At 45.4% G+C, this 18,405-nt stretch overlaps 1 protein-coding gene across 3 annotated transcripts in view; it reads right to left on the bottom strand.

Moving 5' to 3' along the window:
* Positions 1 to 1,373: 1,373 nt before the first annotated feature.
* The window catches only part of STX1B (syntaxin 1B), a 65,564-nt gene continuing 48,532 nt past the window's right edge, over positions 1,374 to 18,405 (bottom strand). For 2 of the 3 annotated variants that reach the window (XM_090130313.1, XM_090130312.1), the window contains exons 8-11: positions 15,734 to 15,807; positions 13,033 to 13,170; positions 10,493 to 10,603; positions 1,377 to 1,609 (exon numbers count right to left, since the gene is read on the bottom strand). In XM_090130313.1, the coding sequence (XP_089986439.1) occupies positions 1,529 to 1,609; positions 10,493 to 10,603; positions 13,033 to 13,170; positions 15,734 to 15,807 (404 nt within the window). In that variant the 3' untranslated portion in view covers positions 1,377 to 1,528. Of the gene's footprint in view, positions 1,610 to 10,492; positions 10,604 to 13,032; positions 13,171 to 15,733; positions 15,808 to 18,405 lie in introns of all 3 variants that reach the window. The other variant, XM_090130314.1, reaches the window with a different exon arrangement.

Genomic DNA, 18,405 nt, shown 5'->3' with positions numbered 1-18,405 from the left:
GACTCATTAATTATCTCTTAATTTATTCACAGGGGGTTAATTGCTCATTACCAGGAGATGGGGGGGGGGGGAGGATGGGGGGTGAGGGGTCGATTTGGGGTTTTTTGGGGGGTTTTGGGGTTTTGGGGTTTTTGGGGGGGGGGGCGATTGGACCACGTGCTGCGATGTCCGTTCGCGTGACTCGTTAATTAATTGCCTCTTAATTTATTCACAGGGGGGTTAATTGCTCATTATGAGGAGATGTGGAGGGGAGTGGGGAGAAGATGGGGGGGATTTTGGGGTTGTTTGGGGTTTTGGGGTTTTTTGGGGGGGGGGCGATTGGACCACGTGCTGCGATGTCCGTCCGCATGAATCATTAATTAATTGCCTCTTAATTTATTCACGGGGGGGTTAATTGCTCATTACTGGGAGATGGGGGGGAGGGGCATGGGAGGTGAGGGGTCGATTTGGGGTTTTTTTGGGGGGGTTTTGGGGATTTGGGGTTTTTGGGGGGGGCGATTGGACCACGTGCTGCGATGTCCGTCCGCATGAATCATTAATTATCTCTTAATTTATTCAAGGGGGGTTAATTGCTCATTATGAGGAGATGCGGGGGGGAGTGGGGGGGAGATGGGGGGGATTTTGGGGTTGTTTTGGGGTTTGGGGTTTTGGGGTTTTTGAGGGGGGGGGGCGATTGGACCACGTGCTGCGATGTCCGTTCGCGTGACTCATTAATTATCTCTTAATTTATTCAAGGGGGGTTAATTGCTCATTATGAGGAGATGCGGGGGGGAGTGGGGGGGAGATGGGGGGGATTTTGGGGTTGTTTTGGGATTTTGGGGTTTGGGGGATTTGGGGTTTTTTGGGGGGGGGGCGATTGGACCACGTGCTGCGATGTCCGTCCGCGTGAATCATTAATTATCTCTTAATTTATTCATTGAGGGTTAATTGCTCATTACCAGGAGATGGGGGGGGGGGGGGGAGGATGGGGGGTGAGGGCTCGATTTGGGGTTTTTTGGGGTTGTTTTGGGATTTTGGGGTTTGGGGGGCGGGCGATTGGACCACGTGCTGCGATGTCCGTCCGCATGAATCATTAATTATCTCTTAAATTATTCAAGGAGGATTAATTGCTCATTATGAGGAGATGGGGAGGGGAGTGGGGAGGAGATGGGGGTTGGGATTTTGGGGTTGTTTTGGGGTTTGGGGTTTTGGGGTTTTTGAGGGGGGGGGGGCGATTGGACCACGTGCTGCGATGTCCGTCCGCATGAATCATTAATTATCTCTTAATTTATTCAAGGGGGGTTAATTGCTCATTATGAGGAGATGCGGGGGGGAGTGGGGGGGAGATGGGGGGGATTTTGGGGTTGTTTGGGGTTTTGGGGTTTTTGGGGGGGGGCGATTGGACCACGTGCTGCGATGTCCGTTCGCGTGACTCGTTAATTATCTCTTAATTTATTCACAGGGGGTTAATTGCTCATTACCGGGAGATGGGGGGTGGGGCGGGTGATGGGGGGCGTTAATGAACGAATTAATTAGGGCACAGGAAATCCTATAAGCCCAAGGTGCCCCCGATGGACGAAGCCAGGACCACCCCCAGCACCACGCAGCAGATGATGATCAGGATTTTCTTCTGCAGGAGCCCAATTAATTAAAGACCCCAATTAAAGACCCCAGCCCCAATTAAAGACCCCAGCCCCAATTATTAAAGACCCCAATTGAAGACCCCAGCCCCAATTAAAGACCCCAGCCCCAATTAAAGACCCCGATTAAAGACCCCAGCCCCAATTATTAAAGACCCCGATTAAAGACCCCAGCCCCAATTAAAGACCCCAGCCCCAATTAATTGAAGACCCCAGCCCCAATTATTAAAGACCCCAATTAAAGACCCCAGCCCCAATTATTAAAGACCCCAGCCCCAATTAATTAAAGGCCCCAATTAAAGACCCCAGCCCCAATTATTAAAGACCCCAGCCCCAATTAATTAAAGGCCCCAATTAAAGACCCCAGCCCCAATTATTAAAGACCCCAGCCCCAATTAATTAAAGGCCCCAATTAAAGACCCCAGCCCCAATTATTAAAGACCCCAGCCCCAATTATTAAAGACCCCAATTAAAGACCCCAGCCCCAATTAATTAAAGACCCCAGCCCCAAATAAAGACCCCAGCCCCAATTAAAGACCCCAATTAAAGACCCCAGCCCCAATTAAAGACCCCAGCCCCAATTATTAAAGACCCCAATTGAAGACCCCAGCCCCAATTAAAGACCCCAGCCCCAATTATTAAAGACCCCAGCCCCAATTAAAGACCCCAGCCCCAATTAATTAAAGACCCCAATTAAAGACCCCAGCCCCAATTATTAAAGACCCCAATTAAAGACCCCAGCCCCAATTAATTAAAGACAGGAGCCCCAAATAAAGACCCCAGCCCCAATTAATTAAATACCCCGATTAAAGACCCCAGCCCCAATTAAAGACCCCAGCCCCAATTAATTAAAGACCCCAATTAAAGAACCCAGCCCCAAATAAAGAGCCCAGCCCCAATTAATCAAAGACCCCAGCCCCAATTAATTAAAGTCCCCAGCCCCAATTAAAGACCCCAGCCCCAATTATTAAAGACCCCAGCCCCAAATAAGGACCCCAGCCCCAATTAATCAAAGACCCCAATTAAAGACCCCAGCCCCGAATAAAGACCCCATCCCAAATTAATTAAAGACCCCAGCCCCATTTAATTAAAGTCCCCAGCCCAATTAATTAAAGACCCCAGCCCCATTTAATTAAAGACCCCAATTAAAGACCCCAGCCCCAATTAAAGACCCCAGCCCCAAATAAAGACCCCAGCCCCAATTAATTAAAGACCCCAATTAAAGACCCCAGCCCCAATTAAAGACCCCACCCCAATTAATTAAAGACCCCAATTAAAGAACCCAGCCCCAAATAAAGACCCCAGCCCCAATTAATTAAAGACCCCAGCCCCAATTAAAGACCCCAGACCCAATTAATTGAAGACCCCAGCCCCAATTAATTAAAGCCCCCAATTAAAGACCCCAGCCCCAATTAATTAAAGTCCCCAGCCCCAATTAAAGACCCCAGCCCCAATTAAAGACCCCAATTAAAGACCCCAGCCCCAATTAAAGACCCCCCCCCGCCCCCCCAGGGCCCCCAGGATGAGGAAAAGCCACGGAGCAAAATTAATTAAGGGATTAATTGGAAAAGAAAGGAATGAATGAAGAAATAAAGAAATAAACGCCGGAGCAAAATTAATTAAGGAATTAATTGGAAAAGAAAGGAATAAATAAAGATATACATAAATAAAGACCCGCAATGAAATTAATTAAGGGATTAATTGGAAAAGAAAGGAATAAATAATGATAAACATAAATAAATGCCCAGAACAAAATTAATTAAGAAATTAATTAGAAAAGACATGAATGAAGAAATACATAAAAAAAAGCCCGAAACAAAATTAATTAAAGGATTAATTGGAAAAGAAACGAATAAAGAAACAAAGAAATAAAGAAATTAGGGAAAAAAATACAGGAAGTAAAAAAAAAAAAAAATCGAAAATAATTTAAAAAATTTGGGAAAAAAATTGAAATAAAAAATTTAGGAAAAAAATTACAAGAAGGAAAAAGATTCAATAAATTTTAAAAATGGAAAAAAATTTAAAGAAAAAATTTAGGAAAAAAATTAAACGAAGTAAGAAAAAAAATTTCAAAAATAAATTAAAAAAATTTGGGAAAAAAATTGAAATAAAAAATTTAGGAAAAAAATTAAAGAAGTAAAAAAAATTCAATAAATTTAAAAAATGGAAAAAAATTTCAAAAAAATTAGGAAAAAAATTAAACGAAGTAAGAAAAAAAATTTCAAAAATAAATTAAAAAAAATTGTGAAAAAAAATGAAATAAAAAATTTAGGAAAAAAATTAAAGAAGTAAAAAAAATTCAATAAATTAAAAAAATGGAAAAAAATTTCAAGAAAAATTAGGAAAAAAATTAAACGAAGAAAAAAAATTTCAAAAATAAATTAAAAAAAAATTGGGAAAAAAAATGAAATAAAAAATTTAGGAAAAAAATTAAAGAAGTAAAAAAAAATTCAATAAATTTAAAAAATGGAAAAAAATTTCAAAAAAATTAGGAAAAAAATTAAACGAAGAAAAAAAATTCAAAAATAAATTAAAAAAAATGGAAAAAAAATTGAAATAAAAAATTTAGGAAAAAAAAGAAGTAATAAAAAAAATTCAATAAATAAATTTAAAAAATGGAAAAAAAATTAAAAAAACATTTAGGAAAAAAAATTAAACGAAGTAAAAAAAAATTCAAAAATAAATTTAAAAAAATGGGAAAAAATTGAAATAAAAAATTTAGGAAAAAAACGAAGTAATAAAAAAAATTCAATAAATAAATTAAAAAAATGAAAAAAAATTTAAAGAAAAAATTTAAGAAAAAAAGGGAAAAAAATTCAAAAATAAATTAAAAAAAAATTGAAAATAAATTGAAAAAAATTAGGAAAAAAATTAGAAGTAAAAAAAATTTAAAAAGTAAATAAAAAAATTTGAAAAAAATTTAAATAAATAAAAAATAGGAACAAAATTAAAAGAAGTAAAAAAAAAAATTACAAAAAATAGATTTAAAAAATATGAAAAAAATTGAAATAAAAAATTTAAGAAAAAAATTAAACGAAGAAAAAAAAATTCAAAAATAAATCAAAAGAATTTAGGAAAAAAATTGAAGAAAAAAAATTCAAAAATAAATTAAAAAAATGTGGAAAAATTGAAATGAATAAAAAAATGAGGAAAAAAATCAAAAGAAGTAAAAAATTGATTGGAAAATAAATTAGGAAAAAAATTACGAGGAAAAAAAAAGTCAAAAATAGATTAAAAAATTGAAAAAATTAAAAAAAAATAAAAGTAAAAAAAAATTGAAAATAAATAAATAAACAAGGGAAAAAATTGAAAGAAGTTAAAAAAAAATTAGGGAAAAAAATTAAAAGAAGTAAAAAAAAATTCAAAAATAAATTTAAAAAGATTGAAAAATATAAAGAAAGAAAAAAATGAAAAGTAAAAAAAAAATTGAAAATAAATTAAAAAATTTTGAAAAATAATTTAAATAAAGTGGTAAAAATTACAAGAAGTAAAAAAAATGTCAAAAAAAAAGTTTGAAAAAATTAAAAAAAAATAAAAGTAAAAAAAAATTTTAAATAAATTTAAAAAATTGGAAAAAAATTTGAAGTAAAAAAAAATTTAAAATTTAAAAATAATTAGATAAAATTTAAATAATTAGGAAAAAAATTAAAAGTAGTAAAAAAAAATTAAAAAAACAAAAATTTTAGAAAAATTAAAGTAAAAAAGAAATTAAAAAAATTTAAAAATAAGTAAAATTTAAATTAGGAAAAAAAATAGAAGTAAAAAAAATTAAAAAATAAATTGAAAAACAAAAGAAGTTAAAAAAATTAAAAATTTAAAAAGAAATAAGTAAAAATTAAAATAAAAAAATAGTAAAAAATCAAAAAATTAATATAAGAAAATTGAAAAATTTTTTTTAAAAAAGGAAGTAAAAAAAATTTTGAAAAATTTAAGAATAAACAAAATTTGAATAGATAAAAAAATTAGGAAAAAAAAGTTAAAAAAATTTAATTAAAAAAAATTGAAAACATTAAAAAAACAAAAGAAGCAAAAAAAAGCAATTTTAAAAATTGAAAAGGAAATAAAATTTAAGCATTAGAAAATAATAAAAAATAAAAAATTAAAGAATTAAAAAACGGGAAAAAAACGGAAAAAAAATTAAAAATTTGAAAAATAAGAAAAATAAAAATAAAAAAAATTTAAAAATGAAAAGTAAAATAAAAAAATAAAATAAAAATATTTAAAAATAAAAAATGGAAAAATTAAAACGAAAAATAAAATAATAAAATTAAAAAATTTGAAAAATTTTAAAATAAAAAAGTTAAATATAAAAATTAAAAAAATTTAAATGTAAAAATTTTAAAGACAAAAACAAAAATAATTTCAATAATTTAAAAAAATGAAATGAAAAAAATTGAAAAATAAGGAAAATAAAAAATAAGAAATAAAAAAAGATGAGAAAAATAAAATTATAATAAAAATTAAAAAATAGAACAAAAAATTAGAAAAGAAAAATAAATAATAATAGAATTAAATAAAAATTTTAGAAATTAAAAAAAAAAAAATGAACAGCCAGCATCGTAATTAAAACAACAACAACAACAATAATAATTAAAATAACGGCAAGCACGATGATTAAAAAAAATCAACAATAATGATAATAATGATAATAATAATTAAAATAATTAACAGCAACCATTGTAATTAAGAAACAAACGACAAAACAACAACAACAATAATAATAATAAAACAATAGTAATTAATGAGCAGCAACCGTTGTAATGAAGAAATAAACACCAGTAATAATGATTATAATAATTAAAATAATCAATAATAATAATTGAAATAAACACCAATAATAGTGATTATAATAATAATAATAATAATTAAAATAATCAATAATTGAAATAAACACCAATAATAGTGATAATAATAATAATTAAAATAATCAATAATAATAATTGAAATAAACACCAATAACAGTGATTATAATAACAATGATAATTAAAATAATCAATAACAATAATAAAAATAATCAATAATAATTAAAATAATCAACAGCAACCATCGGAATTAAATAAAAACAAGAAACACACCAAAATTATAACAATAATAATGATAATTATAATAATAATAATAATAATAATAATAATAATAATAATAGGAAGAAGAAGAAGGATAATAAGAGCAATAACAAAAATAATTAATAATAAGTAATAATAATGACAATAAAAAATAATGAAGAAATCCAGGCAGCGTTAGGAGGAGAGAAGAGAGGAACGTTACGGAGAAACTCCAACCCCAAAAAAACCCCAAAAACCACCAAATCAACCCCAAAATCTGTGGGGTCGTAACCCAAAATCTATGGGGTCGCATCCCAAAATCTATGGGGTCAGACCCCAAAATCTATGGGGTCATAACCCAAAATCCATGGGGTCGCATCCCAAGATCTATGGGGTCGTACCCTAAAATTCATGGGGTCGCATCCCAAAATCTATGGGGTCAGACCCCAAAATCTGTGGGGTCGTACCCCAAAATCCATGGGGTCGCATCCCAAAATCTATGGGGTCAGACCCCAAAATCTGGGGGGTCGTAACCCAAAATCTATGGGGTAGTACCACAAAATCTATGGGGTCATAACCCAAAATCTGGGGGGTTGGATCCCAAAATCTATGGGGTCAGACCCCAAAATCTATGGGGTCACATCCCAAAATCTGTGGGGTAATAACCCAAAATCCATGGGGTAGTACCACAAAACCTGTGGGGTTGGACCCCAAAATCTATGGGGTCATACCCTAAAATCTGTGGGGTCGTACCCCAAAGTCCAGGGGATCACATCCCAAAATCTATGGGTTCATACCCTAAAATCTATGGGGTCAGACCCCAAAATCTGTGGGGTCATACCACAAAATCTGTGGGGTCGCATCCCAAAATCCATGGGGTCAGACCCCAAAATCTGGTGGGGTCATACCACAAAATCTGTGGGGTTGGACCCCAAAATCTGTGGGGTCGTAACCCAAAATCCATGGGGTCGCATCCCAAAATCTATGGGGTCAGACCCCAAAATCTGGGGGGTCATAACCCAAAATCTGTGGGGTCGTAACCCAAAATCTATGGGGTCGTACCCTAAAATTCATGGGGTCATAACCCAAAATCTGTGGGGTTGGACCCCAAAATCCATGGGGTCGCATCCCAAAATCTATGGGGTCATACCCCAAAATCTGTGGGGTCGTAACCCAAAATCTATGGGGTCAGACCCCAAAATCTGTGGGGTCGTAACCCAAAATCTATGGGGTCGTACCCTAAAATCCACGGGGTCGCATCCCAGAATCTATGGGGTCATAACCCAAAATCTGTGGGGTCGTACCTCAAAATCCATGGGGTCGCATCCCAAAATCTATGGGGTAATAACCCAAAATCTGGGGGGTTGGATCCCAAAATCTATGGGGTCAGACCCCAAAATCTATGGGGTCGCATCCCAAAATCTGTGGGGTAATAACCCCAAATCCATGGGGGAGTACCACAAAATCTGTGGGGTTGGACCCCAAAATCTGTGGGGTCGTAACCCAAAATCCATGGGGTCACATCCCAAAATCTATGGGGTCATAACCCAAAATCTATGGGGTCATAACCCAAAATCTGTGGGGTCAGACCCTAAAATCCATGGGGTCGCATCCCAAAATCTATGGGGTCATAACCCAAAATCTGGTGGGGTCGTAACCCCAAAATCTGTGGGGTTGGATCCCAAAATCTATGGGGTCAGACCCTAAAATCCTTGGGGTCGCATCCCAAAATCCATGGGGTCGTACCACAAAATCTGTGGGGTTGGACCCCAAAATCCATGGGGTCGCATCCCAAAATCTATGGGGTCAGACACCAAAATCTGTGGGGTCATAACCCAAAATCCATGGGGTCGCATCCCAAAATCTATGGGGTCATACCCTAAAATCTGTGGGGTCGTAACCCAAAATCTATGGGGTCGTACCCTAAAATCCACGGGGTCGCATCCCAGAATCTATGGGGTCAGACCCCAAAATCTGTGGGGTCGTACCCCAAAATCCATGGGGTCGCATCCCAAAATCTATGGGGTCAGACACCAAAATCTGGGGGGTCGTAACCCAAAATCTATGGGGTAGTACCACAAAATCTATGGGGTCATAACCCAAAATCTGGGGGGTTGGATCCCAAAATCTATGGGGTCAGACCCCAAAATCTATGGGGTCACATCCCAAAATCTGTGGGGTAATAACCCATAATCCATGGGGGAGTACCACAAAATCTGTGGGGTTGTAACCCAAAATCTATGGGGTCATACCCTAAAATCTGTGGGGTCGTACCCCAAAGTCCAGGGGATCACATCCCAAAATCTATGGGTTCATACCCTAAAATCTATGGGGTCAGACCCCAAAATCTGTGGGGTCGTACCACAAAATCTGTGGGGTCGCATCCCAAAATCCATGGGGTCGGACCCCAAAATCTGGTGGGGTTGTACCCCAAAATCCGTAGGGCCGTAACCCAAAATCTGTGGGGTTGGACCCCAAAATCTATGGGGTCGTAACCCCAAAATCCATGGGGTCGCATCCCAAAATCAATGGGGTCATAACCCAAAATCTATGGGGTCGTACCCCAAAATCTGTGGGGTTGGATCCCAAAATCCATGGGGTCGCATCCCAAAATCTATGGGGTCGTACCCCAAAATCCTTGGGGTCACACCCCAAAATCTATGGGGTCATAACCCATAATCCATGGGGCCGTACCCCAAAATCCTGGGGTTGTACCCGCACCCAAATCTATGGGATCGTACCCCAAAATCTGTGGGGTCGTACCCCGAAATCTATGGGGTCATAGCCCATAATCCGTGGGGTTGTACCCTAAAATCCATGGGATCGTACCCCAAAATCCATCGTACCCCAAAATCCGTGGAGGTCGTACCCCAAAATCCGTGGGGTCGTACCGCAAAATCTGTGGGGTCGTGACCCCAAAATCTGTGGGACTGTACCCCAAAATCCATGGGGTCATAACCCAAAATCCATCAGGTCGTACCCCAAAATCTATTGTACCCCAAAATCCGGGGGGTCGCATCCCAAAATCCATGAGGTCATACCCCAGAAATCCTTGTACCCCAAAATCCATGGGGCTGTACCCCAAAATCTATGGGGTCGTGACCCTAAAATCCGGGGGGGTCGTACCCCAAAATCTGTGGGACTGTACCCCAAAATCCATGGGGTCATAACCCAAAATCCATGGGGTTGTACCCCAAAATCCATGGAGGTCGTACCCCAAGATCCGTGGGTTTGTACCCCAAAATCTATGGGGTCGTACCCCAAAATCTATGGGTTCATACCCCAAGATCCATGGAGTCATAAAATAAAACCCACGGGGTCATACCCCAAAATCCATGGTACCCCAAAATCTGTAGGGTCATGCCCCAAAACCTGTGGGGTCGTTCCCTAAAATCCTTGGGGTCATACCCCAAAATCTATGGGTCATGACCCCAAAATCCGGTGGGGTTGTACCCCAAAATCTGTGGGACTGTACCCCAAAATCCATGGGGTCATAACCCAAAATCCATGGGGTCATTACCCAAAATCCATGGTACCCCAAAATCTGTAGGGTCATGCCCCAAAACCTGTGGGGTCGTTCCCTAAAATCCTTGGGGTCATACCCCAAAATCTGTGGGTCATGACCCCAAAATCTATGGGGTCATAACCCAAAATCCATGGGATTGTACCCCAAAATTCGTGGGGGTTGTATCCCAAAATCTGTGGAGGTCATACCCCAAAACCTATGGGGTTGTACCCCAAAACCCATGAGTGTCGTACCCCCAACCCGAATCTATGGGGCGACCCTACAACCAACCCCGAAGCCGGAGCTTCGCCCCACAGCGGACTCACCCTCCTGGCTTTGCTCTGGTACTTGACGGCCTTCTTGGTGTCGGACACGGCGCGTTCCACGTAATCCACCGAGTGCTCCACGTTGTACTCGATGCGGTCGATCATTTCACCCTGAGTTGTATTTTGGGGGGGATGGGAGGTGAGGGGATGGAGGGGGAGATGTGTGGGAGGGTCCCGGGGGGGTCTTTTGGGGGGTTTGAGGTGGTTGAAAGGGTTCTAGGTAGGTCTAGGGGGGCTTGGGAGCTTCTGGGGGTGGGTTCTAGGGGGTTCAAGGGGTTCTAGGTAGGTCTAGGGGGGCTTGGGAGCTTCTTGGGGGAGGGTTCTAGGTGGTTGAAGGGGTTCTAGGTAGGACTTGGGGGGCTTGGGAGGTTCTGGGGGTGGGTTCTAGGTGGTTCAAGAGGTTCTAGGTAGGTCTAGGGGGGCTTGGGAGCTTCTTGGGGGAGGGTTCTAGGTGGTTCAAGGGGTTCTAGGTAGGTTTTGGAGGACATGGGAGGTTCTTGGGAGAGGTTCTAGGTGGTTCAAGAGGTTCTAGGTAGGTCTAGGGGGGCTTGGGAACTTCTGGGGGTGGGTTCTTGGTGGTTCAAGAGGTTCTAGGTAGGTCTTGGGGGGCTTGGGAGCTTCTTGGGGGAGGGTTCTAGGTGGTTGAAGGGGTTCTAGGTAGGACTTGGGGGGCTTGGGAGGTTCTGGGGGTGGGTTCTAGGTGGTTCAAGGGGTTCTAGGTAGGTCTAGGGGGGCTTGGGAGCTTCTGGGGGTGGGTTCTAGGGGGTTCAAGGGGTTCTAGGTAGGACTTGGGGGGCTTGGGAGCTTATGGGGGTGGGTTCTAGGTAGCTCAAGGAATTCTAGGTAGCCTTTGGGGACGCAGGAGATTCTTGGGAGAGGTTCTAGGTGGTTCAAGGGGTTCTAGGTACGTCTTGGGGGCTTGGGAGGGAGGAAAAGATGGAGGGGAGATGTGTGGGAGGGTCCCGGGGGGCTCCTGGGGAGCGTTCGGAGCTTCTTGGGGTGGGTTCTAGGTGCTTCAAGGGGTTCTAGGTAGGTCTAGGGGGGCTTGGGAACTTCTGGGGGTGGGTTCTTGGTGGTTCAAGGGGTTCTAGGCAGCTCTTGGGGGGCTTGGGAGGTTCTTGGGGGTGGGTTCTAGGTGGTTCAAGAGGTTCTATGTAGGTCTAGGGGGGCTTGGGAGTTTCTTGGGGGAGGGTTCTAGGTAGCTCAAGGAGTTCTAGGTAGCCTTTGGGGACGCAGGAGATTCTTGGGAGAGGTTCTAGGTGGTTCAAGGGGTTCTAGGTACGTCTTGGGGGCTTGGGAGGGAGGAAAAGATGGAGGGGAGATGTGTGGGAGGGTCCCGGGGGGCTCCTGGGGGGCGTTCGGAGCTTCTTGGGGTGGGTTCTAGGAGGTTCAAGGGGTTCTAGGGAGCTCTTGGGGGGCTTGGGAGTTTCTTGGGGGAGGGTTCTAGGTGGCTGAAGGGGTTCTAGGTAGGTCTTGGGGGCTTGGGAGCTTCTTGGGGTGGGTTCTAGGTGGTTCAAAAAGTTCTAGGTAGGTCTAGGGGGGCTTGGGAACTTCTGGGGGTGGGTTCTAGGTGGTTCAAGGGGTTCTAGGTAGGTCTAGGGGGGCTTGGGAGCTTCTTGGGGTGGGTTCTAGGTGGTTGAAAGAGTTCTAGGTAGGACTTGGGGGGCTTGGGAGCTTCTTGGGGTGGGGTTCTAGGTAGCTCAAGGAGTTCTGGAGTTCAGGACCTTCTTGGGAGGGTCCTAGGGAGCACCTGGGGGGGTTCTGAGCTTCTTGGGGTGGGTTCTAGGTGGCTCAAGGGGCTCTAGGTAGGTCTAGGGGGGCTTGGGAGGTTCTTGGGGGAGGGTTCCAGGTGGTTCAAGGGGTTCTAGGTAGGTCTAGGGGGGCTTGGGAACTTCTTGGGGTGGGGTTCTAGGTAGCTCAAGGAGTTCTGGAGTTCAGGACCTTCTTGGGAGGGTCCTAGGGAGCACTTGGGGGGGGTTCTGAGCTTCTTGGGGTGGGTTCTAGGTGGCTCAAGGGATTCTAGGTAGGTCTTGGGGGGCTTGGGAGCAGCTGAATATCTTTTGATGGGTTCTAGACCAGTCAACAAACCCTTCTTAGAGCTTTTGGTGGGTTCTAGGTGACCCCTGGTGGGCTCAGAAGCTTCTCAGAGTACGTTCTAGATAAGTCTTATAAACCCTAATGACCTTAATGACCTTAGTGACTTCCCGGTAGCCATCAGAAACTCTTAAGTTTGCTTTTTGATGGGTTCTAGATCAGCCAACAAACCCTTCTTAGAGCTCTTGGTGGGTTCTAGGTGACTCTCAGTGAGCTCAAAAGCCTCTCAGGGTGTTCTAGGCCACCCTTTCAAACCTTAATGGCTTCCGGGGGGGCATCAAGAACCCTAAATTTGCCTTTTAAGGCGTTCTAGGTAAGCCAACAAAACCCCTCTCAAAGCTTTTGACGCGTTCTAGGTGACCCAACGGGCCGAAGGCCCTCAACGAGAGCTTCTGGCTGGATTTGTGGGTTCTAGATCAGGGTTGTTCTCCTCTTTTTTCCCCCACCTGGCTCTCCACCAGCATGGCCATGTCGACAAACATGTCGTGCAGCTCCCGGATGCTCGTTTCCAGCTTAATGATCTCGTTATGTCGCGTCTCGATCTCGTTCAGGGCCTGCTTGGTCATCTGAGAATCCATTTTGATCTAGAACGCAAAAAAAAGGGGTGGGAAAGAAAGTGTGGGGTGGGTTCTAGATCGCCCCACAGTTTCCAGAGAACTCGAGGAGGTCACTGGGGACCTGGTGGTTTTCTCGGCCGCGTGGGGATTTGGGGCATTTTGTTGGGTTTTGGGGGATCTTGGTGGGTTCCAGATCACCCCGTGGATTTTGGGGTCCCTCTATGGGTTCCACCGGTGGGTTCTGGGGTCCCTCGATGGGTTCTGGGTGACTCAGGAGGGTTTTAAGGTATCTCAGTGGGTTCCTCCAGAAGATTTTGGGGGAATTCCGTGGGTTCCGGGTGGCCCAAATGGTTCTGGGGTACCTCCACGGGTTCTAGGTAACTCTACTGTGATTTGGGCTAACTTAAGAAGTTCTAAGTCACCCAATTGGCAGCAGAACCCACCCCAAAACCCAGAAGAACCCGAATTTCTCCCTGTAGGTTGGGTTCCAGGTCACCCAGTGGGTTCTGGATGAGCCAAAGAAAAGCAGAAACCGCAAAAAGCCCCAAAAAACCCAAATCTGTCTCTGAATATTGGGTTCCTGGTCACCCATAGGGTTCTAGATGACCCAAAGAAAAGCAGAAACCTCAAAAAGCCCCAAGAAAATCAAATCTGATTCTGAATATTGGGTTCTAGGTCACCCATAGGGTTCTAGATCACCCAAAGAAAAGCAGAAACCTCAAAAAGCCCCCAAAAACCCAAATCTGTCTCTGAATATTGGGTTCTAGGTTACCCAATGGGTTCCAGATGACCCAAAGAAAAGCAGAAACCTCAAGAAGCCCCAAAAAAACCCACATCTGTCTCTGAATATTGGGTTCTAGGTGACCCAGTGGGTTCTGGATGACTTAAAGAAAAGCAGAAACCTCAAAAACGCCCAATAAAACCCAAATCTGTCTCTGAATATTGGGTTCTAGATCACACATAGGGTTCTGGATGACCCAAAGAAAACCAGAAACCTCAGAAAGCCCCAAAGAAAACCTGAATCTGCCTCTAAATATTGGGTTCTAGGTTCCCCAATGGGGTTCTAGCCACTTGAGTGGTGTTCTATCCTACCCCAACACGGTTCCAGAGCCCCAATTGGGTTCTAGATCCACCCTAGCAGCGTTCTAGGTTCCCCAATGGTGTTCTACCCTCCCCCAGCACGGTTCCAGATCCCCAACAGAGTTCTAGGTCCACCCCAGCAGTGTTCTAGGCCCCCCAATAGGGTTCTAGCCCCCACACTGATGTCCTAAAATCCCCCAACACGGTTCCATACCCCAATGAGGTTCTAGGTCCACCCTAGCAGTGTTCCAGGTTCCCCAATGGGGTTCTAGCCCCCACATTGGTGTTCTATCCTCCCCCAACACGGTTCCAGAGCCCCAACAGAGTTCTAGTTCCACCCTAGCAGTGTTCTAGGTTCCCCAATGGTGTTCTACCCTCCCCCAGCACGGTTCCACATCCCCAACAGAGTTCTAGCTCCACCCTAGCAGTGTTCTAGGTCCCCCAATGAGGACGTAGCTCCCACACTAATGTCCTAAAATCGCCCAACACGGTTCCAGACCCCCAATGAGGTTCTAGGTCCACCCTAGCAGCGTTCTAGGTTCCCCAACGGGGTTCTAGCCCCCACATTGGTGTTCTATCCTCCCCCAACACGGTTCCAGAGCCCCAATGGGGTTCTAGATCCACCCTAGCAGCGTTCTAGGTTCCCCAATGGTGTTCTACCCTCCCCCAGCACGGTTCCAGATCCCCAACAGAGTTCTAGGTCCACCCCAGCAGTGTTCTAGGCCCCCCAATAGGGTTCTAGCCCCCACACTGATGTCCTGAACTCCCCCAACATGCTTCCGGACCCCCAATGGCGTTCTAGATCTACCCTAGCAGTGTTCTAGGTCCCCCAATGAGGACGTAGCTCCCACACTGATGTCCTAAAATCCCCCAACACGGTTCCAGACCCCCAATGAGGTTCTAGCTCCACCCTAGCAGTGTTCCAGGTTCCCCAATTGGGTTCTAGCCCCCATACTGCTGTTCTACCCTCCCCCAGCACGATTCCAGACCCCTCATGGGGTTCTAGGTCCACCCTAGCAGTGTTCTAGGTCCCCCAATGGGGTTCTAGCCCTCATACTGCTGTTCTACCCTACCCCAACACGGTTCCAGGTCCCCAAAGGGGTTCTAGGTCCACCCTAGCAGTGTTCTAGGTCCCCCAATGGGGTTCTAGCCCTCATACTGCTGTTCTACCCTACCCCAACACGGTTCCAGGTCCCCAAAGGGGTTCTAGGTCCACCCTAGCAGTGTTCTAGGTGCCCAATGAGGTTCTAGACCCCACACTTGTGTTCTATCCTCCCCCAACACAGTTCCAGACCCCCAATGAGGTTCTAGGTCCACCCTAGCAACGTTCTAGGTCCCCCAATGAGCTTCAACCCCCCCAGTGGTGTTCTACCCTCCCCCAACACGGTTCCAGACCCCCAATAAGGTTCCAAGTCCACCCTAGCAGCGTTCTAGGTGTCCCAGCCCCCCCACCCCCACCCCCCCAGCAACGTTCTAGATCCCCCAGGAAGGTTCCAGATCCCCCACGTACGTCGTCGGTGAAGATGGCCAACTTCCCACTCTCCAACATGTCCTCCAGCTCCTCGTTGGTGGTGGTCCGGCCGGCTGCGGGGCGAAAGGAAAAAGGGCTGGTAAAGAAAAAAAAAAAGGGGGGTGGGAGGCTGGGGGGGGGGGGGGGGCTGGGAGGGGGTGTCCCCCACCCCACATCTCTGTGACCCACATCCCACCCCACAACCCCGACTGACCCCAAATCATCACCTCAAAACCCCCCACCCCAAATCACTCACCCCACATCCGGCTCGAAAGCTCACCACGAAACCCCACCCCACATCCTCACCCCAAAACCCCCCCAACCCCAAACCCCCACATCTCACCCCAAATCCCCACCCCAAATCCTAAATCCCATCTTCACCCCAAATCCCCACATTCCCAGCCAAACCCCCCACCCCAAATCCAACCCTAAACCCCAAATCCCCCCACCCCAAATCCCCCCATCCCACCCTACATCCCCACCCCAAATCCCAAATCCCAAATCCCATCCTCACCCCAACCCCCCACATCCCACCCCAAATCCCCACCCCAAATCCCAAATCCCATCTTCACCCCAAACCTCCACATTCCCACCCAAAACCCCCCACCCCAAATCCAACCCTAAACCCCAAATCCCCCACCCCACATCTCTGTGACCCACATCCCACCCCACAACCCCGACTGACCCCAAATCTTCACCTCAAACCCCCACCCCGAATCACTCACCCCACATCCGGCTCGAAAGCTCACCCCAAAACCCCACCCCACATCCTGACCCCACATCGCACCCCAAAACCCCCCCACACCAAAACCCCCACATCTCACCCCACATTCCCACCCCAAATCCCATCCCCACCCCAACCCCCCACATCCCCACCCCAAATCCCAAATCCCATCCTCACCCCAAACCCCCACATCCCCACCCCACATCCTCACCCCACATCGCACCCCAAAACCCCCCCAACCCCAAACCCCCACATTCCCACCCCAAACCCCCCACCCCAAATCCCAAATCCCATCCTCACCCCAACCCCCCACATTCCCACCCCAAACCCCCCACCCCAAATCCAACCCTAAACCCCAAATCCCCCACCCCAAATCCCCCCATCCCACCCTACATCCCCACCCCAAACCCCCCACCCCAAATCCCAAATCCCATCTTCACCCCAAATCCCCACATTCCCAGCCAAACCCCCCACCCCAAATCCAACCCTAAACCCCAAATCCCCCACCCCACATCTCTGTGACCCACATCCCACCCCACAACCCCGACTGACCCCAAATCATCACCTCAAAACCCCCCACCCCGAATCACTCACCCCACATCCGGCTCGAAAGCTCACCCCAAAACCCCACCCCACATCCTCACCCCAAAACCCCCCCAACCCCAAACCCCCACGTCTCACCCCACATCCCCACCCCAAATTCCATCCCCACCCCAACCCCCCACATCCCCACCCCAAATCCCAAATCCCATCCTCACCCCAAACCCCCACATCCCCACCCCACATCCTCACCCCACATCGCACCCCAAAACCCCCCCACACCAAAACTCCCACATCTCACCCCACATCCCCACCCCAAATCCCAATCCCAAATCCCATCCCCACCCCAACCCCCCACATCCCACCCCACATCCCCACCCCAAATCCCAAACCCCATCTTCACCCCAAACCCCCACATTCCCACCCCAAATCCCCACCCCAAATCCCAATCCCAAATCCCATCCCCACCCCAACCCCCCACATCCCCACCCCAAATCCCAAATCCCATCCTCACCCCAAACCCCCACATCCCCACCCCACATCCTCACCCCACATCGCACCCCAAAACCCCCCCAACCCCCCACATCTCACCCCACATCCCCACCCCAAATCCCAAATCCCATCTTCACCCCAAACCCCCACATTCCCACCCCAAACCCCCAACCCCAAATCCCAAATCCCATCCTCACCCCAAATCCCCACATTCCCACCCCAAACCCCCCACCCCAAATCCAACCCTAAACCCCAAATCCCCCACCCCAAATCCCCCCATCCCACCCTACACCCCACCCCAAACCCCCCACCCCAAATCCAACCCTAAACCCCAAATCCCCAACCCCACATCTCTGTGACCCACATCCCACCCCACAACCCCGACTGACCCCAAATCATCACCTCAAACCCCCACCCCGAATCACTCACCCCACATCCGGCTCGAAAGCTCACCCCGAAACCCCACCCCACATCCTCACCCCAAAACCCCCCCAACCCCAAACCCCCACATCTCACCCCACATCCCCACCCCAAATCCCAATCCCAAATCCCATCCCCACCCCAACCCCCCACATCCCCACCCCACATCCCCACCCCAAATCCCAAATCCCAAATCCCATCCCCACCCCAACCCCCCACATTCCCACCCTAAATTCCCACCACAAATCCCAAATCCCATCCTCACCCCAACCCCCCACATCCCCACCCCAAATCCCAAATCCCATCCTCACCCCAAAGCCCCACATCCCACCCCAAATCCCCACCCCAAATCCCAATCCCAAATCCCATCCCCACCCCAAACCCCCACCCCAAATCCAACCCTAAACCCCAAATCCCCCACCCCAAATCCCAAATCCCAAATCCCATCCTCACCCCAAACCCCCACATTCCCACCCCAAACCCCCCACCCCAAATC

This window comes from Phasianus colchicus, chromosome 40 (assembly GCF_987193195.1).
Source record: "Phasianus colchicus chromosome 40, bPhaCol1.hap1.1, whole genome shotgun sequence".
Lineage (NCBI taxonomy): Eukaryota > Metazoa > Chordata > Aves > Galliformes > Phasianidae > Phasianus > Phasianus colchicus.
The sequence above is the reverse complement of the archived record's forward strand: the minus strand, read 5'-3'. Positions and strand labels throughout refer to the sequence as shown.